The 23,438-nt window shown below is 42.6% G+C and overlaps 2 protein-coding genes and 1 pseudogene across 2 annotated transcripts; 1 reads left to right on the top strand and 2 right to left on the bottom strand.

Moving 5' to 3' along the window:
* Positions 1–1,352: 1,352 nt before the first annotated feature.
* On the top strand, positions 1,353–9,666 carry LOC109478054 (G-protein coupled receptor 54-like). The gene is made up of 9 exons (XM_019779510.1): positions 1,353–1,474; positions 2,183–2,345; positions 2,804–2,939; positions 5,813–5,898; positions 6,382–6,576; positions 6,955–7,032; positions 7,829–7,992; positions 8,559–8,792; positions 9,184–9,666. The coding sequence occupies exons 1-9, from the start codon at positions 1,407–1,409 to the stop codon at positions 9,308–9,310; spliced, it is 1,251 nt and encodes a 416-aa protein (XP_019635069.1). The 5' UTR covers positions 1,353–1,406; the 3' UTR covers positions 9,311–9,666.
* Positions 9,667–13,565: 3,899 nt separating this feature from the next.
* On the bottom strand, positions 13,566–18,374 carry LOC109478110 (elongation factor 1-beta-like). The gene is made up of 7 exons (XM_019779597.1): positions 18,219–18,374; positions 17,583–17,708; positions 16,964–17,087; positions 16,418–16,484; positions 15,430–15,555; positions 14,408–14,475; positions 13,566–14,018 (listed from the first exon to the last, which is right to left on the bottom strand). Exons 1-7 carry the CDS (start codon positions 18,296–18,298, stop codon positions 13,932–13,934), a joined length of 678 nt encoding a protein of 225 aa, XP_019635156.1. The 5' UTR covers positions 18,299–18,374; the 3' UTR covers positions 13,566–13,931.
* A 1,280-nt stretch (positions 18,375–19,654) lies between these two features.
* LOC109478150 overlaps positions 19,655–23,438 on the bottom strand; it is a 4,880-nt pseudogene continuing 1,096 nt past the window's right edge.

Raw genomic sequence — 23,438 nt, 5'->3', positions numbered from 1 at the left:
GGGGGTTTTATCCGGCTTTCTATGACTTTGTTGTACTGGTATCGTTGTTTTACGCCAGCCCAGCTCCGGTTGGCAAATGGATACTGCCAATTCGATACTGCCTTTGGAGATCTGCTTGCAGATGAAGTGCGGTTGACTTTTGCAGAATGGAAATAGAATATGTTCTCGTCAAAAGAAGTTGATATGCACTACTTCAGCGTGTTTGTCGATGTGACATGGACATCTGCCGCTGCAGCGTTCTAGTGATGTTGGCATAATGATATACAAATCACGAGAAGAATATTCGCGATACAATTTTTATTTAGCGTTTCATTTCAAACATTAGAAAAAACATCTGGTTATGAAATGACATTCAAGACATGCATTTTCACATGTCCTTTTTAGGACCTTGATTTATTTCAGGTCTTTCAACTCACTCAATCAGATTCTAGCTGGCAGATTTTGAATGAAGAATCGCGAATGGATTATTTGCGTGAACCCGGCAGTCTTGTAGCTGACATTCGCTTCACTCACAAATTTGAATGTAAGTATCAGACAGATTTCCCTATCCAGAAGCTTGATATGAAATTGAATTCCTTTTCGCACAGTGCACGGTACTGGGCTGTTTTAGAAACGGTTGCTGTAGCAGGCGTTAGGGTTTAATCTATCAAAGGTAACACCACAAGCACGAAGGCGTCTTTCCCGCGCTAGCGTGCTGTGCTGTTCAAATTCAATTTTCCTTTTGCAACTGGCAGGTAATGAGAGGACTACATGTGAGCTGATCGTCACGTGGACGTTGGACGTTAACCCAGATACAAGCGGGTGTATTACATAGGCTGTTTGTATGGTCATTGTTGAAGCAGTTTTTACATCTAGTAGGAGATAAACCCAGTTCTCTACACCTCTATAAATGTTCGTTTTCCAGATTCGTACAACACAGTTGAAATCTGATAGCTGTTTCTTTCGTTTCCCCCGAGCACAGAAGGTACAGGCCCTCCGGTTGGCCGGACGGCCGCAGTAGTACAGGATGGAGCCGGAAGATGCGGACATCTTCCAGCCAGACGCGGACCTTTGGTCGGACGGGTTCTTAGACACCAGCTGGAGTAACAAAACAGGTGAGACGGCGTTCGTTTCTTACCTTTACATACTATAATTTTTACGAGTAGTAGCTGAAAAGGATCAAGGTGAACCTTTAGGAGTCATTGTGACAATTTGCCATGGTATTTTGAGATTTAATCCATGCTTCCTTGCCGTTGATCGATCGATTGATTGATTGATCCATCAATATTGATTGGTTGATTGATTGATTGATTGATTGATTGATTGATTGGTTGATTTTTTTATTGACAGGGAACTTTACTGGACCGTACGAAGAAGCCCAGGAAGCCGGAGGGGACCATCTCGGGCCGGAAGCTTGGGTTGTCCCCATGCTCTTCACAATCATCGGAGTTGTGGGCATCTCTGCAAACACCCTCGTCATCTACATCATCACCAAGTACGATAGTCTCGCTAATCATGTACTCCAGAGTAGAATCAATGGGAGCATTATGATGGGAGCAGTTTGTGTAATAAATGTAATGATAAATTCTTTCAATGGATATAATTTAAGGTGCATGTTGGCCCGAAGCTCGTCTATGCTGAAGTCTTAGTCCGGTACTGAAGATCTGACAAGCAGATTCCTTAAAACTTCTCATCACTGTTATCTTCTTATTATTTGCTCTGTTTCGTCTTCTTTCTCTTCAAACACGTAAGGTCAATGACCTGGACCAGACGTCTGTCACCATGGTCAACTGGTGCTGTGCTGTAGCATTACATTATGTAGCAAGTTGCAGGACAGAGTTGGAGAAGCTGGTCACCATATATGAATGTATTTGAGTAAAATATAGAAACAGAGCAGTATTTTGTTAAGCCAAAGCATGTGAAGGTAAACATTATGCATTCGGTTGGGAAATGTTACCTTGCTTCTAGTTGTTTCCTTTTTCTAGCCTCTGTAGCAGGCTTATAGAACTGGGGGTTTGGTGGTATTCGGCTGTTTTCTGATTAGCCCAGTTCTAAAGCCGTAACGGGGGTAATTCAACCAGGACGGCTATGTTGTCTATATGCAATCAGAATATAGCACATAAAAGCTCCCAAAGACCACGAAGACCCCCCAAAACTCCAGTTTTTGGCATGCTATGGAGGCTATCCTTTTCCCCCCTCACAGATATAACGAGATGAAGACGCCGACTAACCATTACATCGTGAGCCTGGCGGTGGCTGACCTGTCGTTCCTGATCTTCTGCTCGCCCTTCACCGCCTACATGTTCGCCACCACCAGCTGGACTCTGGGAAGGAACATGTGCAAGTTCGTCTTCTACGTCATGCAGGTGAGATACTAGCCTCTAAAACACTCATTGGGCTCAAGTCCCAATTCTGTAACCTAAGTGTTGGAAGTCAAAGCATAGTCTTTATTTCATAATGACTTGTACCAACACAGATGAACTTTCATGCTGACTCATTGGGCTGTTGCAGTACATTATGTAGCAAGCTGTAGGACAGAGTTGAAATGGCTGGTCACCCTATATATGAATGTATTTGAGTAAGAATAAGCAGTGGTTTGTTGAGCTAGACCATGTGCAAGTGAACTAGTACTAGCGCTAGCCTCTATCATATCAGAATCCTTGAGCTGTTGCATTAATACATTACATTATGTTGCAAGTTGCAGGAAAGAGTTGGGGAGTCTGATCACCAATTACCATTCCTTTCACCGTCCGAACATGTCCGTAAGAGACTTGCTTCATTGTTTGTTTGTTTGATAACTTTGATTGTTTGTTTGCTTCTCTAGGTGACCGTCGACGCCTCCTGTTTCTCGATGACGTCCCTGAGCGTGGACCGGTACTTCGCTATCGTCCATCCCATCGCCTCCATCAACTTCCGGACCCCGCGATCCGCAGTCGTCATCAGCGCCGTCATCTGGACAGGTCAGTTGATATCTTTTTTCATATCCCAACATCCCAATATCGGTCTTTGTTTGTATCTTTGATTTTATTGTATCTTTGTACCGGGCCATATTGAAAATCAATTAGTCAAAATTGAACTAGGCCACCCAGGTGTCTGAAGACTAAATACGTAAATAAATAAATAAATAAAAATGTAATCTAAAGACGTGGTGACGGCACACTCAATTTTTTTTCAACTTATATTAATGCCGCCACCAACACAAGGGACAATACCATACTCATGTTCACCTGAGCGAAGTGAGGAGAGTCGTGTAAAGTGCCCTTCACAATCTTCCAGCCGTCATTTCGTACTTACTCGGATTCAAGAGGTCCCGGGTATCGATGGCATGTCAGGACTCGATCCGGGGACCTCTTGGCTCCGAGTCAAGCACTCTGTCGCTACGCCACACGACCCCGCCGTGTCAGTATATTTCTGTCGTAATTACTTGACTTACGTCGGATGCCTGTCCTCCTCTGCCACCCTAACCACCATGGCAGCCCAGTAGCTCCTGTTCTGCATAGCCTTCCCCGTGCCATCAGACTGAAGACCGGTGTCCCTTCGCAGCACTCTGGGTAGGCAAGGGGCGGTCTTCCAGGCTTCCTTCTCCCATGTGCTGGGGACCATATAGTACTAGGCTGGAGACTATTTCCTTGCTGTTTCTCAGAATTTGGCTCGTATCTTTGCCGACAGTTTTGTGAGTCCAGCGTAGCGCTATTTGTTTGTGCAATGACAGTAATGTTGTTCAAATTTTATATTTCTGTCTTGACGTACTTATTTATCTTTATTTGTAACGATTTGCCAAATTCGTGGTAGAATTGACATAACAGGTGACTATCACCTCTACAAGATGCGAACCCCGAGACCAAGACTGTAAGGTTTTAACCACTCACCGGGTTGATACAGAAAATCAACTTTCTGTATCGTCCTAATGTTATATAAAGCAACCAACTGTTGTATCCAAGCAGCAACCAATTTCCTGGTCTCCAAGAGACATTTATACCCATACCAGCAACCTTAATTGATTGACAGCACCAGTGGCACCCGGCTCAGCAGTGGTCATTTCAAACTGTGTACATCCGCAGCCATCGATACCGCTGATTTTATTCTAATAATAGAATAAGAAGCTTTTTTTTTTTTCATTCGGACTGTAATCTTCACATTGATAAGGCTACGGTAAAGTATTCAACTAAAGATAGATACGGTTGAAGACAGGTTACCATGTACTAATCATCAGGCCATCAACCATGTATGATAGATACGAAGTTCTTTATTCACAACTTTGCTATTCAATCATTCACCAACCTGGTGAAATTAGTCACGGATAAAAATAGGCACCATTATGAAACTACAGTTACCTTTAGTTACCACATCTACCACTGCACAAAATCGAATCTTTAAGCAAACCTTAAAGCAAGGAAACGGAGACTTAACGCATATTTCAAAACCCATAATGTTCGAATTAACTACTTCTGTGGAACCTATTTTCCTCAATCCCTTGGGCGGATGCTGAACACAGAGTTTACTGTAATTATTCTGAGTATCATATTAACAGTGATAAGATGCACAGAAAGATGCCGACGAATATCACCCCGGGACCCTCCGTAGCCTGAGAAGTGGAGTTACAGGTACCATGTCTGCTTGGTTGTTGTCGCCTCCATTCAAATAACCGCCAAACAGCTCATGTGTACGGAGAGCTATAAAGTCTTATGGCAGTACAACCTCCCAACATCTGCAGACACTGGACACATGCCTACAGAAACTACACTATAAATCAACTTAACGTAAATACGGTCTACCTTGCAATGACTGGTTGATTGCATTAAAATTTACATCATTGTTTTTTAAACATCAATTCGTGTATTTTCCTTGTATTTTTTGTATTTTTTTCGTGTATTTTCCTTGTATCTATTTTATCTCCACCAACCTTTCGTAAAAATATCCCCATTCTTTTTATTTTCAATTATCTCTCAACCAATCCAATGCAGCCCATCTCTTACATATAGCACCTCGTTAAAGGGCAATATACGCCGTTGATTGCCTTATTACGCCGTGCGGGCGCGCAGTGGCCGCTGGCAGGTTGGTATAATGTTACATCAAAGGCAGAAAGACCGACAAAACGCACGAGTAACTAACGTCCTGTCGATGTGATTTCAAACGCCATAGCTCCAGGCTCTCAGCCAATAACAAGTTACCATAGTGAGGCGTAAACACTGTTCAAATCGAATAGAACAACACTTTCTTTATTCATGAGAAGCTCCAATCTGCCTGTCGGTCGCTTTTCATCTATCAAAGTAACAACTGGAGAGCAGATGGGTTTCTATGATGATCATTTTTCTGAAGATACTTTTGAGAAGATGCAAATTAAGTTTCATTTGATGCCAGACCTTGTGGTGGTTACAGTTGCTGGCCTAATGCACCAAAAGCGTAGTAACTTGAATCAACTATATCCTATACATATAGCATTTTGATATCTGTGAGGGAAAATGCGATGTCGCTGACAGATCGAAAACGGTTGCTTATTTTGTATCTAGGATAGGTCTTGCTATTTATTGGCGTTATCATAAAATAAATGGAATCCTCACGTACCTTGTTTTGGGGCTATTTCAAACGCTTCAATATATGGAATGATGACGTAAATGTGCTAAGAAATGGCATCAAATGCAAATATCAGACCGATTTCCTCATCTTTTCTTTTGCCACTCTGAAATTGCATTGGATGTCTTTAAGCCACGGTTCTGTTGTTCTTAAGGTTCACATTATATCATTTACATTATTTTATTAACTATCGCGCTTATGTTTTACCGTGAGAGTGACCTTTATTTCTCTGACCTTGAGCTAAATGTTTCACCTTCAGTGGCCCTCCTGATCTCGTCACCGCTAGCTGTGAACTTTGACCTCGTTTACGTAGAATGGCACAGCCAAAACACCTACTGCATGGAAGTATGGCATCATTTACATTTTGTGTTTGTTTCAACTTTGTTTGTTTGCTTGTTTATACTTTATAAGATAAAGTAGCCTTAGATCTTTTGTTCTGTTTGTTTGTTTGTTTGTTTGTTTGTGTGCTTGTTATGTTTACCAACGCAACGGAAAACATTGTTTTTGCTCTGTTTTCTCTTACTCTTATTCTTCTCCAAACCAATAAGGTCAATGACCTGAACCAGACGTCTGTCACCATGGTAACTAGTGTTGGGTTACATCATGTTGCAATTTTATAGCAGGAGGGATTTGGACTCCTGTCTGACATATATAGTCTGACACATTCATATATATGAATGTGTTTAAGTAAGAATTAAAAGAGAAGACCATATGCGAAGGTAAATATTATGCATTTGCTTTGCAAATGTTCCCTTTCTAGTTTACTATTGATTTTGTAGTTTTAGATTTACTTGGCTTTTAAACATTTTTGTGGTAATCCACAAACAGCGCTGGAGCAGCCTGTACGGACAGATGGCCTACTGGATCAGCATCATGGTGGTGACCTACGTGCTCCCCCTAGCGGTGGCCTCATGGAGCTGCATGCGGGTTGTCCAGCAGCTCTGGGGCAGCAACGCGGTGTACCCTGGGATTGAGCAGCTGCCATTCCAGTTCCGACAGAAAGCCCTACGGAAGAAGCGAAAGGTATGAAACAAACACAAATACACCGTGTATGATTGCTTTTAACGATATGTGAATTGGGGCATCCCTATGATGAACAACATTGGTGTCATTAATTATGTTTACCGAAGGAAAACATGTTGTTTTTGCTCAGTTTCTTCCTCTTCTTCATCTTCTCCAAACAGTGACCTCTGACCTGACCAATGACATGATTTGTCTGTCACCATGGTGACTGGTGTTTTGTTACATAATGTTGCAATTTTATGGTCTGCTCTACTCCTGTCACAATATTCTAGTAGTATGTGAATGTGTTTGAGTAAGAATTAACAAAAGCAGACCTTGTCCGAAGGTAAACATTATTCATTCATTCATCCATTCATTCGTTCATTCCCTCCATCTCAGGTTTGCCTGATGATCGTTGCCATGGCACTGATGTTTGCCATCTGCTGGCTGCCAAACCACGTGATCATCCTCTGGCAGGTTTGCACTTCAATTTGTCCTCCCCATACATAGCATGCCAAAAACTGGGGGTCTTCAGAGTCTTTGGGATCTTTTATGTGCTATTCTGATTGCATATAGACAACATTGCCGGCCTGGTTGAATTACCCCCGTTTTTTGAACTGGGCTAATCAGGAAACAGCCGAATACCACCAAACCCCCAGTTCTATAAGCCTGCTACTGAGGCTAATCGTCCCCATACATAACTGATTTCCGCTCGTAGCTAAAACATTTCGACGTCACTCATCCTGTCGAACCAGCACGGTGAAAGCCGCCTGTCAAGAACACACTCGAGAACACGCGTTACCAAACTCCCGAGAGCGTCGGCTATTGTTGAAATGATTCCCTCTCTCCAAACCATCTGCACAGTAATTAAGAGAAACTCTGTAAACAGCTTCCATTACCAGGGATGGCAGTGTTGTGCTCGTGAATAGACTGTTAATTCTTCCCCAAACGTATTAGGAGTATAGTGTAGGTTGAACTTATACGTAGCCTCGACGTCGCCTCAACCAAGCCTTGCTATGGGGGTAAGGATCGTAGAATTCGGCAAAAAAGGGACGAATATTTGGCCGGGACAGTCAGTAAATTCGTCCCTTTCGTGTCGAATTCTACAAGCCCTACCCACATAGGAAGGCCTGGTGGAGGCTACATAAATACACATATATGTATTTAATAGTAATACCAAGTATTCCCATCTTGGGCCCCGGCCGCAGTTTTTTGAAAATGATTTCTTGTTTGTTTTATTTTGTTTTGTTTGCTTGTTTGTACGTTTTGCTAGGTTCTTGACCCGAAAGGATTCCCGCGCGACTTCTCGATGCACTCGGTGAAGATCTTTGCGGTGACCCTGACGTACCTTCAGTCCGCCCTGAACCCGATTCTGTACGTCTTCCTGGGAGAGGCCTTCAGGAAGAACCTGCGGAAGGAGTGCCCCTGCATGTTCAGGTTTGTTCAGTTACTAGTGACTCTTTCTCCTACCCTTATACTCCAGTTATCTAACCCAGGGAATTTAGCCTATGTAGGGCGGCGTGAATATGTGAAAATTAAGTTCATTGTCATTGTCGATGTCAATGTTAAAATCAGAGGCTACTTCTTTCTCTTTCGCTCGCAGAACAGTGATGTACCAATTGTTATGTCTTGTTAAGTCAAAGTTTATTGGAAGATGATATCGCCCCCCGTCCCGGTTGAGATAAGCTTGGTTTGTACTGTTAAGTCAGAGGGTACTTCTTTCTCTTTCGCTCGCAGAACAGTCGTGTACCAATTGTTAAGTCTTGGTTAAGACAATGTTTATTGGAAGTTGACATCGCCCCCCGTCCCGGTTGAGATAAGCTTGATTTGTACTGTTAATTCAGAGACTTCTTCTTTCTCTTTCGCTCGCAGAACAGTCATGTACCAATTGTTAAGTCTTGCTAAGTCAAATTTTATTGGAAGTTGACATCTCCCCCCCCCCCGTCCGGTTGAGCTAAGCTGCGTTTGTACTTGATTGTACAATTTCGTTGTTCCTTTCACAGATCCGGTCGCGTTGGTTCCAACCGTGAGGCGGGGACGGGAGCGGGGACCGGGGTGCGCCCGTCCGCCGCCAGCCGGCCCCTGGAGCTGGGAGCTCCCGCCTGCAGCCCGGCCAGACTGAGCGGCCACCAGCAGCCCGTGGTCCCGGCCAATCCCAACAGGATCGACCTGGAGCTGCGCCCGATCTCCCACAGCACCAACAGGCCGTCCTCGCCCGTCTCCAGCAGCTCAAAGCAGTAGGTCCATTTTCCAACCGTCTGATCCAACACGGCCGGGGCGCGGACGGGCAGTTTGTGGAAACGAAAAGTATGATAAGACGACAAAAAAGTTGAGAAAATGAGTCATGAGCGCCATTTGCATATATTCTTGACATCATTATTTTTTTGTTCATCCCAGCTCAGCCCCAATTTTGAAATGTGATCTTAGCATAGTGTTCTTACGGGAGGGCTTTGACGTGTTTTACCGCCCAGGTCTAGCTACATGACATTGTACAAAGAATAGGTAGGCGAAGTACTAGTAAATCAAATAGTTTTCGACAGGACATTTTGTTCATTTGCCGCTGTAAATTCTTTTCGCGTCACTCAATCTTCCTGCTAATTTAACCATTACGATTCTTTGTCATTCCAGGCGCCCACTTGTGATGCCGAAAGCAAGCACCTCCATGTTTATACGGCGTCGAGGATCCTGCTGCAATCCCGCCATAAACCTCAAGATGGCGCGCGTGCAACCCGCGATTGTGACCAGCAAGGTCTGAGCATGACAAATGGAAAAAAAATCACCAACGCTGAGTGAAATTGTGAAGCGTGGTCGTAGAAAGATTTGAGGGTTAGGTCAAGCTCTAGGTGTAGGGTTTAACATGAGTCTTGTAAAATTGTGTATCAACTACAAGGGTTAGGTACTGTACATACATGTACATTCTCAAGATATAGTATGCATACATTACGAACGTCAGTCAGTGATTATGGCGAAAGATGGATTCTGCTCGAGTCGTTAGCGATCCTGCTTCTACACCAGAAAGTCAACGGTTCGAATCCCGGCTGTTATGGTCTCACCCATCTTGCACGCCTAGCCTATTGGAAAGAGTTGCTGCCACAATGATGGGTCATGGTGTACCCACTGTATATTGCACTTTCCTAAAATACCCTAAGGAGAATTTCCCTGCACGTTGAACATGTATATACTGTAAATAGCATCCATCAGGCCACAACTGATACAATAAGAAATACAAACCTCCGGGTATGTAAGTATATAATTCATAATGTTCACAACATAACAATCGCAAGCATATCATAATTATAATACACACTTAGGGAGAGAGAAAATAGATCTACACTCCCTAAGTTAATTTCAACACCTAAAGAAGACTCTGGCTCATGTATACTAATTTGTTATGCTCTTCAAACTGAGGTTTAGAGCTTCGGCTTTTTTTGGGATGTGTTTTTTCTGAACTTGTATCCTATTCGCCTTTTCTGGCTTATTGGATACTACCCTACCAATGATACTGTCTTGCCGATTTGAAACTGTTTATCAGCCACCACAATATCTGCTTGGAAAGTGAATTTGTTGCACAGCATATAGGAGACTCTGTACATACAGCACCCCAAAAATCTTATTTGTACATAAAAGTAGACTTGCACGTGGTATTGAGCTTAGCATGAAAGTGATGATACCTGACGGCAAGGTAGACATGATGTTAACAAATGTAGCGTAGCATGAAAAAGTGTTGATACGTGATGGCCAGAATCTGATGGTTCTGGGTTTGAATCCCTGGCAGGCCCCAGTGCCGTGTCCTAGGGAAACGTCTCTAAGGCCACACCAAGTAAATTTTATGGATGACGTCCTTTGGAGACCCTAAATCTAATGCGAGAGGGCGAAAAAAAAAACAAGAAGGGCCCTAAAAAACAAGATGCCTAGATTAGAAATATACTAAGAGACGACAAATATTAGGACACAAATTGAATGAGGTGACACAGTGTAACAAGCAAGAAGTCTTTTATTTATCATCAAAACAGCAATATTAATAAATCAGGTGGAACGGTGGACAGTGAAAATTTTTTTGTTATTTACAGGATCAATAGACACTTTCTTCGCGTTACGGGTTTCACATCAATCTGGTGATTTGCGGCAATGTCGTGACTCTTTGGTCATAGTTACAGGAAGCGGAATTTCTTGGGTTTTTTTCTAGGAACAGGCCAAAATCAATGCGCGCGCGGACGTCATCCATAAAATTTACTTGGTGTGGCCTAACACCCATTTGCCTTGCTTGACTCAAGAGAAAATGAGTGAGTACCTAGCGTCAATTAGGGTCGTCCTCTTGGATGGGACGAAAAGTTGGAGGTGTTTCAGGAGAGCCACACCCCGAGCACGTTAAAGAACCCACCGCACTTATGGAAAAGAGTAGGGGACCTTCCCCGGTGTGAGTGGTTCAAACTTTACAGTCCGGTCTTATGCAGCTTGTACTTAGTGTACCGGTGTGGATTTAATCGTCCAGATTTAATAATCCATTTCGTGGATTTTCATGACAATCCATCCATCCATTAAGTTATGCTGACCACCAATATGCAGAAACACAGACACACGCACGCACACACACACCACACACGCACGCACACACGCGCACGCACACACACTGACAAAAACAAGTGCGTGTAACTATGAGCGATGTAACAAAAGAATTTGTAGCAGAAGTAATGTAGTATTTGCTCTGAAAGTGATGTCAATTCGGTTTTAAATGTGTAACGAAAGCAATAGCAGAGGTGTTTAACAGATAGGGCTGTGTACCTAAAATATCTGGAAGGTGGTCTCGTGGTTAGGGTAGTTGTCTCAAAATCTGAAGGTTCTGGGTTCAAATCCCTGGCAGGCCCCAATGATGTGACCTGGGGAAATTTGCTCCTATTTAAATCAGGTAAAAATGAGTACCCAGCTTCGGTTAGGGACGTCCCTTTGGACGGAACATAAAGCAAAGGTTGGTGTTTGAGGACAGCCACACCTCAAGCACGTTAAAGAACCCACCGCACTTACCAAAAAGACCAAGGGTCCCTCCTGATGTGAGGGATTCAAACCTTACAGTCTGGTCTCAGGGTTAACAACTTGAAGAAGTGAGTCACCTGTTATGTTGATCGTCCACTATGTGTGGTAAATCTTGTTAAATAAACAAATATTTCAGGAGATTTGGTACAGGCATTAGGAGGTACACAGCCCTAGGACTGTAACTAGTGTGATTTTTTTACTAGTGAATAAAGTGTGTAACAAAAGCAATTTATTTGCAATATCAGAGATGTGTGACCTAAAAAAATGTGACAATAGTGCAATGTAATGTGTAGGAAATAATGTGACAATATATGTTGATGAAGATTAGACACCCAGGAGATGAAAACTGTTATTCAAGCAACTTGACAGATTTTTGAAATCAGTTGCTTGAGTAATTTGCCAACAGTGCCATGTATGGAAATAAGACAATATTAGTGTATTAAATGTACATTGTATGTAATGTGTAGGAAATAATGAAACACTAGTGCCATGTAATGTGTAGGAAAATGAGACAATAGTGCCATGTAATGTGTAGGAAAAATGAGACAATAGTGCCACGTAATGTGTAGGAAAAATGAGACACTAGTGCCATGTAATGTGTAGGGAAAATGAGACACTAGTACCATGTAGTGTGTAGAGAAAATGAGACACTAGTACCATGTAGTGTGTAGGGAAAATGAGACACTAGTACCATGTAGTGTGTAGGGAAAATGAGACACTAGTGCCATGTAGTGTGTAGGGAAAATGAGACACTAGTGCCATGTAATGTGTAGGAAAAATGAGACAATAGTTCCATGTAATGTGTACGAATAATGAAACAATAGTGCCCGTGTGAGTTCTTTTGTTGAATGTCACTTTGGATCGTATGTGTTTTCGTAATACTGTACAGTGTTATTTTGTACTTTGTATACCCAGCACTGACTGAAACAGGTTTTTATATACCAGAGTGTAGTTGCTGGTGAAATAAATAAACTGAAACTGCCATGTAATAGGTAGCATGTCATGTATGACAAAAGTAACATGAAGGAAATGTCAGTCTTGTAACGAAAATGTATCAAAGGAAAAAATAAGAGGTCTGTGTCAAGCTTTTTCCATGGTGATACTCAAATCTTTGACAATGAACCCAGGCCGAGATAGACTCACTGTGATAGCTTTTTCCATGAAAACTAAAAGACACAATGTACTGTAACCTAAATAGGACTGAAGTACTATTGATGTATTATTATATTAGGGGTTCATGAGAAAATATTTCTCAACAAAAATGGTTTGTTAATAAAAAGACCTATATGTTTATTACCCCCAACCTATGGAGAAAGATATAGCTTGACTACATCACTCTTCTAGCAGGCACTTACCCAGCTGATTGTGTAACACTGGCCAAGAAAATATTTATGTTCTGTGTCCTTACTATTTTTTTAAAAAGATAATTTCTGACATGTATATACATATAGATTATCAGCCGTTTTCAGCTTGAAAATAAATGTGATATACATGTCAACCCTGTCTGGCATAGACTCTTTTCCTGCATGAATAGGTTAGATAGCAACGGTAGAGAAATCCAACCCTGTAACACCAAACTGTACAGGAAGCATCTTGCAATTGATACAAGGCATATTCTATTTTGTAAGGGGATATTCTATTCTAAGGGGGGTGGCCTTCAAGATACTTGTACCCGTGTGAACTTCCCATCCAACTTCTAATATTTTTTGTATAACATGCTCAATCCTTGCTATGTGATGTGATGTCGGCCCATACCACACAAAGTATGGTTTGAGGAGAGCCACACGCCCACACCTTGCGAGGAGTAGGAGTCCTTCCCAGTCCAGAGTTCTATATATAGCCACACCTATAGCAATTACTATTGCTGAAAGTCAGCCATTACAAACCCTTGTGAATTGTAAGCTCCTCATAATTCAGCCCATCTATGAAAAAAGAGTTGTCAGTCACTCGACGCCAATAACAACATAAAGAGACAGACATAATTTTTCATGTTTATTTCCGATGTTGCACAGAGGGGTTGTAACCAGATACAGCTGAGGATGATGGTATAAAGCACCCTCACTAAAATGGCTGATGTTACTTTTGTTGTTTTTCCACTTCTTCTCCAAGTTGTGTAGCCGTCATTCTGAGACAGTGGATGTCTTGGATGTTTGGTCAACATTGCATCAGAATCATTTCTGACACAACATTTGAAAACTTTAGGTGCCAACATGCTAGTAGAGGGACTGTATAGTTAGTTAGAAATGGTGGTGATCATTAAAGGTGAGAAATCTGATCAGCCAAGTTAGAGTGGGTGCTGGGTGTTCAGCTGTGGCAGGTATGCGGTGAGGGCAGCAGAAAACACACTACAGCTTGTTGAAGGCAGCCACGTCAACCGACTGGACATAGTCTTCGAACGCGGTGATGCTTTCCTCCAGGAAGTCTGTTCCAACCTGTCAGGAAAGTACAACAGGTGAGACAAGACGTTAACAGACATTTCGGGGCTCCAGACTAATTTTTTGAAGTTCATCCCAAGATTTGGGACAAACCAGCAAAAATCTAGGCACACCACTATGATCATCATATGAAACATTCATTTGCTAGGACATAGCACGAATATTGTGTCTTTTGGACATAAAAAGATGAAGAGTGGAAGTATCATCATCATCTGGGGGCTGCATTTGAGCAGACGACTGTGAGTTCCCTCCAGTTAGTATCATGATCAGATGCAGAGAGCATCTACGCAAATATACAGTCGTGACATGACTGTTGACCTTTGCAGTTTGCATATATACATTACATATAAACACTAGAAACTAATAATTATGATATAGTGATTTACCTTGTCATCCTCCACAACACAACTGATCTGTAACTTCTTGATGCCATAGGCCAGAGGAACCAACTTGGCTGTGGAGCAAAAAAAAGACAATTTTATGTTTGTTTCAGGTCATTTCATTAGAGAAATACAGCAAAAACACCAAAATCATTATAAACCGGAGCTCAAAATACTTCTATCTTCATACTTGCACAGGTTCGGGTAAAGAATTTAGAAAATCACCTGCACCAAACAAATTTTATCCGCAGTTAGGTACAGGTTGACATCAGAAATACCTGCACAGCTCCAATTTTACCTGCACTAACCTGCATATACCCAGTACATGGACCAGTGCAGGTTAGGTGCAGGTAGACATCAGAAATACCTGCACAGCTCCAATTTTATGTTTGTTTCAAGTCATTTCATAAGAGAAATACAGCAAAAACACAGAAAATCATTCTAAACCAGGGCTCAAAATACTTTTTTCTGCATACTTGCACAGGTTCAGGTGAATTTAAAAAAATTTACCTGCACCAGATAAAATTCACCCATACTGTTAGGTGCAGGTAGACATCAGAATAACCTGCACAGCTCCAATTTTACCTGAATTAACCTGCATACCCAGTACATGGACCAGTGTAGGTTAGGTGCAGGTAGACATTAGAAATACCTGCTCAGCTCCAATTTTACCTGCAATAACCTGCATATACCCAGTACATGGACCAGTGCAGGTTAGGTGCAGGTAGACATTAGAAATGCCTGCACAGCTCCAATTTTACCTGCACTAAGGTGCATATACCCAGTACATGGACCAGTGCAGGTTAGGTACAGGTAGACATCAGAAATACCTGCACAGCTCCAATTTTTACCTGCACAAACCTGCATATACCCAGTACATGGACCAGTGCAGGTAGACATCAGAAATACCTGCATAGCTCCAATTTTACCTGCACTAACCTGCACAACATACCAGTACATGGACCAGTGCAGGTTAGATGCAGGTACGTATTATGTACCATCACAAAGAAGAAGAACTAAAAGCTCACATGTTCCCCAGACCAGCCCATCTGTCTGGATGGAGCGGACAGATTTCTCCACTTCCGACATGTCGGTCTCGTCGTCCCACGGTTTCACGTCCAGGATGATCATGGACTTGGCGATGAGCGCGGGCTCTGGAAGGACACAACAGCGTTTGTTGTAAGAAATTTTTCACCTAAGGCCACACCAATTTAATTTGTTGGTTCTTGGATTCGCCTCTTGGTTTTTTTCTGATTTGCAAAAAAAACAAATTTGATTCTGGTCCTGAATCAACTGAAAAATGCTCATGTTTTGCCCCCCAACAGTTGAGGAAAGTCCTTTTCTTCCTAGTTGTTACAGTTTTCCTATCTATCATTGCAGTGGTTTGATTAAAAGTTCAAAATTCAATGTTTAAATTTTAACCCAGCCTTTTGTGTTGACTTCATGGCTCATTTTGTAGCATTTAAGCCTATAATAGGATGCCTAGACCTGTTTTTATTTTTATTTTTTTTCGTCCTGTCGCTTCATATTTTTTCTGAAAAATTCCGAGAACCAACAAATTAAATTGGTGTGGCATAATTATTCACCTGATCCAGGTCAACCCTTTCCAAGGGTAATTAAACAGTCATATGGTTGGACAGTATAGGCAGTCAGTATGAGAAGTTGTAACCATAAAGCATCTAGGTTTCTATTCCCTTGCCAGTTTGATCTTGAAAGCATTGACTGAACTACTGCTCACTGTTGCTGCTGAGATTTTGAGTCTGAGTATATAACTAAACTAAACCTAAGACAATAAGTTTGGAAACTTGATTTCTGTCATACCTATCTCTGTTGTTCTCTTACGAATTGCATTGTATTATAGTACACAGTGGCTCTGCAGGAGGCAAAGAGCAAAAGCTTTTCCTGTAAGTGGTAAGAAGACATTCTAAGTCTTAGGAAAAAGCTTTTGTTATAAGATCTTCTGAGTCCTATCTAAATAACTAGCCATATGGTAGAAAAACACAAAAGTTCACTTACTTTTGGACTTCTTGGCTGCGTAGGCGGCCAGACGTTCTTCCTTCAACTTTTCTGCTGCAGCATCAGCCTGTAACCAGACATAAAATGACTCAATGCTTTTCATTCATTCACTCATCTAAGCGACCTGGGCTCGTGTCAATATCAGACAGATATCCTCATCTAGAATATTTTTGTTTCGTTTTGTTTTGTTTTGCTGCCCAGAAATTGCATTGGACACCTTTAAGGTGTCTCATGTTGGAGTGTGATCTACCAGTAAAAATAGATAAAACTATATATAAAAGTAAATGCACAAGTTTACCTTCGCATATTGTCTGCTCTGTTAATTCTTACTCAAACACATTCATATGTATGGTGACAGGAGTCTAAATCTGTCCTGCTATAAAACTGCAACATGATGTAACCCAACACCAGTTACCATGGTGACAGACGGTCTGATTCAGGTATTTGACCTGGTCAGAGGTCAGTGTTTGGAACGGAAGAAGAAACGTAGCAAAAACAATATGTTTTCCTTCGATAAACATAATGAAAAAAAATGAAGCTGTTTACCTCATCATCAGATCCGAACAGATCGATGTCATCATCATCGTCGTCATCATCATCACCCCCTGCTGGTGCGGCAGCCCCGCCCTTCGGTCCGTAGTTACCCAGTGGCTGCTTCACTCCAGGCCAGCTGAACAACACACGCAGACATGTTCACATTGATATCAAAACTTCCATCAACATTTATCCAATGGGTTACAGTACATGTACAGGGACTGAAATATAGAACACTTAACAACACACAGAGACATGTTCACATTGAAATAAAAACCTCCATCATTTATCCAACATTTATCCACTGGGTTACAGCACATATGCAGGGACTGAAATACTGTGAGTAAATCACTTTATTTTTGCAGGGACTGAAATACTAACTTAGTATACCTACCTGACAAATTTTATCTGCACCATTACCACCTATGAAGTACTGTAATAGTATTCTGAACAGTTTTAGTATGATCTCGTAAATTCTGAGTGGTGCAGGTAAAATTTTGTTTGGTTTGGTTTCAATATCATGCAGGTATGTAGAAAGAGGATTTTGAGTGCTGTGCTTTGCACTCTTTCTAACTGACAGGACAAAAGGACGTGACAAACTGCTCATACAAGACTTAGTACATAGCCTCACCTCTGCCTCTCCTGTTTGTTGTATGATGAGATGTGGTTGAACCAGCGCAGTGCATGGCACAGGTCAGCAGAGGGAGCTCCTGACATGGCCTCAAACACCACCACGTCTCCCTGAGACGGCACATAGCTGTGGGCAAGGAAATATCAAGCATTTGTTAGAATTAGGAGAGTAGAAACAGAAAGACACTCCTGGCCCCGGGCCGGGATCAAACCCACGCCAAACCCGAGCACCAGCTCCGAACCCCAATGCTCTTAACGATTAGGCTAAAAGGTCTAGACCCTTCAGCCAATGTACCAACAAATAAAGGGTACTCTTGGATGTTAGGGGTTAGATGCATACCTGTTGGGGGTTAAATGCATACCTGCTACTAACTTTAATAGGGGTTAAAAATTCCCAGTGAAATAAAATCTAATGAAATACTTACTTTAATACATAGAATCTCTATCTTAAGTATGTCATCAGAGTTTGAGCTTTTACTTGGTTACTAAAGCTCTTTTCAACGCACATGCACTACCTCGTGCATTGACATGAGCTAAGCAAATACTGTATAAATTTGCGGATGTGGCATGCCCCCCTCCCCCTTTAGCACACCACGCGTGGCCCTATAAAACGGTCTAAAATCACGTATTTACTCACCCTTCGATGTAGCTACGGTCTGCAAGGAAGTCGTTCAGCTGCTTCTGTCCGTCCTTCGACTTGATGTTGCCAAATCCCATCTTGATGTGTTTTCTGTGGCGTTTTTAGCCGAAAAATGTTGGAGGAGGGAGCAAAAATGACTGGAGTCTGTCCGTCCCACGAGTAAAAGGACTGATCCGAAGGTCTGCGATGACGAAATCGCCTAATTTAACTCTAGCCAATCAACTGTAAGATGCTGCAAGATATTGACCAATCAACGCTGACTGCAATTTCAACATTCAGGGTACAAGTAATTCATGAGAGGTAGGTGGTTTTCTGGTGTTTCATGTTTAACACAGAAAAATCTTTTAACGACTTGCTTTTCTACTACAGGGGAACATAAGTATGTAGTATATCATCGTTCGCATTTGTTGTTATGCAAGCGAATGGACTGTTGGCGTATACAGTGCAAATCTAGCTAAAACCGATAGAGGGACCAATGTATTCAAGTTAACGTTTGATAGCAGAGGGCCTGTATGGAGGGTAGTGATTGCGAATTACGCAAAATTTTCGCCGCCAATTACGAATTGCTGATGATTACGACTTAACGATTTGCGGCTAATGTCCAATTACCAATAACGTTGATTTTTTGGGCGACTGCGTACGGATTTTGATGTCTAAAAAGGCCTGATTACGCCTTGCGAAAACGGGCATGCAGGCCCTCTTAGGAGTTTAAAAATGGCGGCATATTTTAAAGAGATGGCGGGTAAGTTGCCAACGGTAAGTTACTTCTTTGCCAAGTCCTGTTTTCTGTGAACATCGTCTTACTTATACTGTATGCTAGCTAGTTGCCGTGCGTCGAACAGGTTTAGTTTGGCACCCGTGAGTCAGGAAACTTGCGCACACTGATATCTCTATAGCTAGTGGGTCCGACTCCAAGATGGGACCCAAACAAACTGGCCCACCCGGCCGTCCACCTTACACACATGCACATACACAGCCACACTGCCGAAGTCCCCAAAAGGAGGATCACCCGACGACCGTTATCAGGATGAAAACTCTGGAATGAGTTGCTCCTTTTCTCGTACTAGCCCAATATGCAATATGCACCGCAACTTGTATTGTATTGTTGAACTGCATGGCAAATGAATACTGCCTGGCCAACTTCAATCATCGGATAACTCTTTGATGCCGCCACCACTCGGGATCTGCTTGGAGACTAGTCGGAGCTCCTTCAAAGTACACTCACATGTGTATACAGTTTGAAAAAGATATGCCCATAATACTAACACAATGCGCACAAGCTTAAAAAAAATATTTTTGTGAAAGGATAATTTTCTGCCATATCTGAACATTTATCTCAATGGTTACTATAGGTGTGTCATTGTGAATGTTTTCTACCATATGATTACCTTCCTAGCTATGACTCATTTCTGGTAGATAAACGATCACTCTCGTTCCAAAAGAAAACAAAGATTTATTGAATATCAATATCATGGATAGTACAACTGATTACATGTTGCTAGATGTCAACATATGGCCAGTCATCAGTATAAAATCAACTACCAGATCTTCACGATCGACATTTCATGTTTCTTGTCCAATACAACTTCAGGAAAAGTACAAAATGACAAATTGAAAAAAGAATATTGGTTATATTCGGTGTAGCATTTGTAGAATACAGTACATAGAGACTACCACACACTAGCACACACCTACCTTTTTGTAGCAGAAACAGAGAGTTGAGTTTTGTGTGTGGCCCAAGTAAGATTTGAAACGGCTCTATATCATATGAACTGCCACAAAACTAGAACACTGGTTTGGAACAACTGTTTGTTTCTTTGTTGATTTGTTTGTTTGTTTATTTATTTAATTATTCTGTGTATTAATCTGTGTCATCTCTCACTTCTGTGCAAAAAAAATAGTTTTTTTTAGATTAGATCATCAATTTCGTAGTGTTATCCTTTAAAATTTGGTACTGAGCTATTTGAGCTTGTTGTTAGATCCCTGCATTATACTTTATAGGTGTTCTGTCTCTAATCAGCCGTTAGATACGTCGTGAAGTGTTACTGACGCTACAAAGAGCGCTGGTGCCATATCTATTATTTGTATAAACATGATGCCAAGAGCGGTCTGATCAACAGGATCACACCCTATTGCGGTTAGGGTTTGCACACGTTTGCCTCGGATCTGACCACACTATTGTATCATCTCGTTTGCCACAAACACCTCCGTAAGACAAGACAAAACAGACATTTTATGAAATCGCGTACCAGTTAACACTGTTCATCTTGCACAAAAGTGCTACCCTTTTTACGCTATTACAGATCATTACATACTACAGATACTGAACCCGTCCTATCAATGTGCTAAATCGCATCTTTAAGAACATCTTCAAGCAAGCGTAAAGGTAAAATGCTAGGGAAAAAACGATGCCTTTACGCATGTTTTAAAGTGTGCGCAAAGAACGGATTTTATGCAGTGAGGCTTCTTAGTAATTTTTCGGTCTGACTTTCATGGCCGTCTCCTTGAGTGAGTACTCCCAGCCTTTCCACTTGGACCAGTAGACGCCCTTGCCGTAGGCGCAGTAGATGCCACAGCTGCCCAGGTACTCCCCGTTCAGGTCGGTGTGGCTGCAAGACCCGTACCACCAGCCACCCTGAAATGGACAGAAAGGAAAATACATATTTGATCCAGTTTATTTAGTAGGAGCTTATCCTCCACTGGTTGTGATATGTAAGGGACAGGCAACATGTACAGCTTACGATCTTTTAATTCCTTCTAGCCTTGTGGTCGTAGCCTCTAACAGGTTTGGGGAGGCGGCCGGAAAGAGCAGAAATCGGCCAAATAGAGAGATAAGCATGCCGGTGCGGCGAAATGTTCTTTCAACGGACACACTTCCTTGGCATGCTTATTTCTCTATTTGGCTGATTTCTGCTCTTTCCAGCCGCCTCCCCAAGCCTGGTAGAGGCTATGGTGGTCGTCCTATGCGAGCTGCAGTCAGTTTTGCCGTTTGCCAAGCCAGTACATGCATAGGCCGAGAGGGTCACCCGGTGTCTAGTCTATGTTAAAATTCCGTTGGGGACAGGTTGGCCCTGGAGCCGGAATTTAGCCTGGTATCCAGATCGCCTCATTCACTGAATATTCTTATACTGAATATTCTGCATGGAGAAACAATCTTTTGAGCGAAAAGCTTCTATATATACAGGACGGATGCCATGTTTGATTTACCTGGCCGAAGTCTCGGGCACAGTTCTTTATCCTGTTGGCGTCGTTGTCTCTGTCGATCGTGGAGAACTGTTGCCGATCGTTGCCGTACAGGAGGCCGATGGTCATGGTGTCCCCGGCGTTACCGGAGTAGCCGCGCTGGGACAGACGGTAGTTGTCGCTCTCGTCGGCAATCCTGGAATAAAAGATGTGCATTGCTTGGTCAAACTTTGAAGTCTCCTGCTCCAACACATGTAATTTTGACCAATGTTTCAACCTTGCAAGACATTAGCCTCCGTAGCAGGCTTATAGAACTGGGGGTTTGGTGGTCTTCGGCTGTTTTCTGATTAGCGGGGGTAATTCAACCAGGCCGGCTATATTGTCTATATGCAATCAGGAAATAGCACATAAAAGCTCCCGAAGACCCCCCAAACCACCAGTTTTTTGCATGCTGTGGAGGCAAGCAAAACATTCGGGGTGGACGGGAGGTTCAACCATGGCTGACTTGACATGACATGACATGACTGATGTTTCTTAAAAGGACAACCGTGTTGGGAGTCGAATTTTACTCAAATTCCACTCAAATTCGTTTCGATTCGAATTGAAAGGCAACAGATTATTTACGAACCGTCCTTGCCAACCTTGGTCGGTGTACTTCTTTCTGAATGTGTGACAGGGACTTAAGCAATTGCCCGTCAAGGAAAATTGTACTTACTTGAAGGACTCGTATTTAGCATATCGGGACTCCCCTTCCCAGCTGGTGAGGTCGATCCTGAGGCTGTAGTCTCCTTGGCTGTTGGTCAGGTGGTGGATTTTGTCGTTCCCAAGCCAGTAACTAGTGCTGGCCTGGCCAAACCCAGCCTTGTATTCCGCCCAGCCTCGGTTGAACGCGACGCTGCCGTCTATACGGCGCTGTGACGTGCAAAAAATAACCATGAAAATGATAACAACAATACAAGAGGACACCACTTACACTGTAGAATATATCTCATAGATATATATTAACATGTTTCAATGCTGGAGCGAGCCATCAATTGATCAGTTCAAAGCCGGGGTAGCCAGGTATTACGACTACGCCCTGCACCACACACTGACACAATAGAAGAAATTAGCGACAAGCTCACAACACTGTACATTATAGTATAACAGCCCCCTTTTCTGCACCGCGTTGTCATTTTTGTTTCTCTGTTTCATTTCACTTGTTTTTCAATTCGCAATACCGGTACCACCACCGGTAAAACCAGGGCAACGACATTTCTTCCTATGTCATAGATGTGCTAACAGGACAGGTGTCCCATTGACTTCCAACCCCAATGTGTGGCTTGTCTTCGTCAATGCCTGCACGGACTGGGCTTATGCGCTTAAGACAGATTTCCGAAACCCTTGAAGACAGTCTTAGGTTTCTGGCAGTGCCCCAAGAATTGTCTGGCAGCGCCCCAAAATTGTCCTAATCATGTTTGTAACAGAGGTTCAGTGGTAGGGTTGCACCTTCTAACGACGTGTCAGCGATCGTTAATTTTAACCATTAAAAAATTAGCTTCTTCAAGAAGGGACGGGAAGCTCCGCACACTCTTTTCTGTCACAATGCATGTAAATTTTGTACATTCTCGACTGTGGTTTATGTCTAAAAAAATGTCTTCGGTTTACTGTTGTAAAGTAAACCTATCGTACAACGGCGTGCATGCGACTCTGCATTGCACTATCTTCTCTCATTACCATTCGTCTCAGGCATCATGCTTCGAAACAGAGAGAGACAGAGAGTGAGAGAGAGAGAGAGAGATAGAGACAGTACATACATAGGCCGGCCCCCTGAATGAGAGAGATAGCTAGAGGGAGAGAGATAGAGAGGGGGGGAGGGAAAGGGAGAGAGAGAGAGAGAGATGTCCCCTTACCTGGATGAGAGTCCAGCCGCCTCCGTCCGTCTCCATGTCGCAGTAGACCTCGAACGAGTCGCTGACGCCGGCGGGGGTGGATCCTGTACACCCCGCTGCGCCTCTGCCCGCCCCGCTTGTACAGCGCGGCGCAGTCCGCACG

This window comes from Branchiostoma belcheri, unplaced genomic scaffold, assembly GCF_001625305.1.
Source record: "Branchiostoma belcheri isolate BF01 breed outbred unplaced genomic scaffold, Haploidv18h27 scaffold42, whole genome shotgun sequence".
In the NCBI taxonomy this organism is placed as follows: Eukaryota; Metazoa; Chordata; class Leptocardii; order Amphioxiformes; family Branchiostomatidae; genus Branchiostoma; species Branchiostoma belcheri.
Note: the sequence above shows the minus strand (reverse complement) of the source record. Positions and strands in the feature narration are given on the sequence as shown.

Bases quoted from the DNA above. Each gene is read 5' to 3' on its own strand.
- LOC109478110 (XM_019779597.1), bottom strand. From the start codon at position 18,298: ATGGGATTTGGCAACATCAAGTCGAAGGACGGACAGAAGCAGCTGAAC. The intron at 14,476-15,429 runs GTGAGCTTTTAG...TTTGCTCCACAG, and splicing joins TGGGCTGGTCTGGGGAACAT to CCAAGTTGGTTCCTCTGGCC. The intron at 14,019-14,407 runs GTAAATCACTAT...CTTTCCTGACAG, and splicing joins GTGTTGTGGAGGATGACAAG to GTTGGAACAGACTTCCTGGA.
- LOC109478054 (XM_019779510.1), top strand. From the start codon at position 1,407: ATGCTCTTCACAATCATCGGAGTTGTGGGCATCTCTGCAAACACCCTC. The intron at 2,346-2,803 runs GTGAGATACTAG...TTGCTTCTCTAG, and splicing joins TCGTCTTCTACGTCATGCAG to GTGACCGTCGACGCCTCCTG. The intron at 2,940-5,812 runs GTCAGTTGATAT...TTTCACCTTCAG, and splicing joins CAGCGCCGTCATCTGGACAG to TGGCCCTCCTGATCTCGTCA.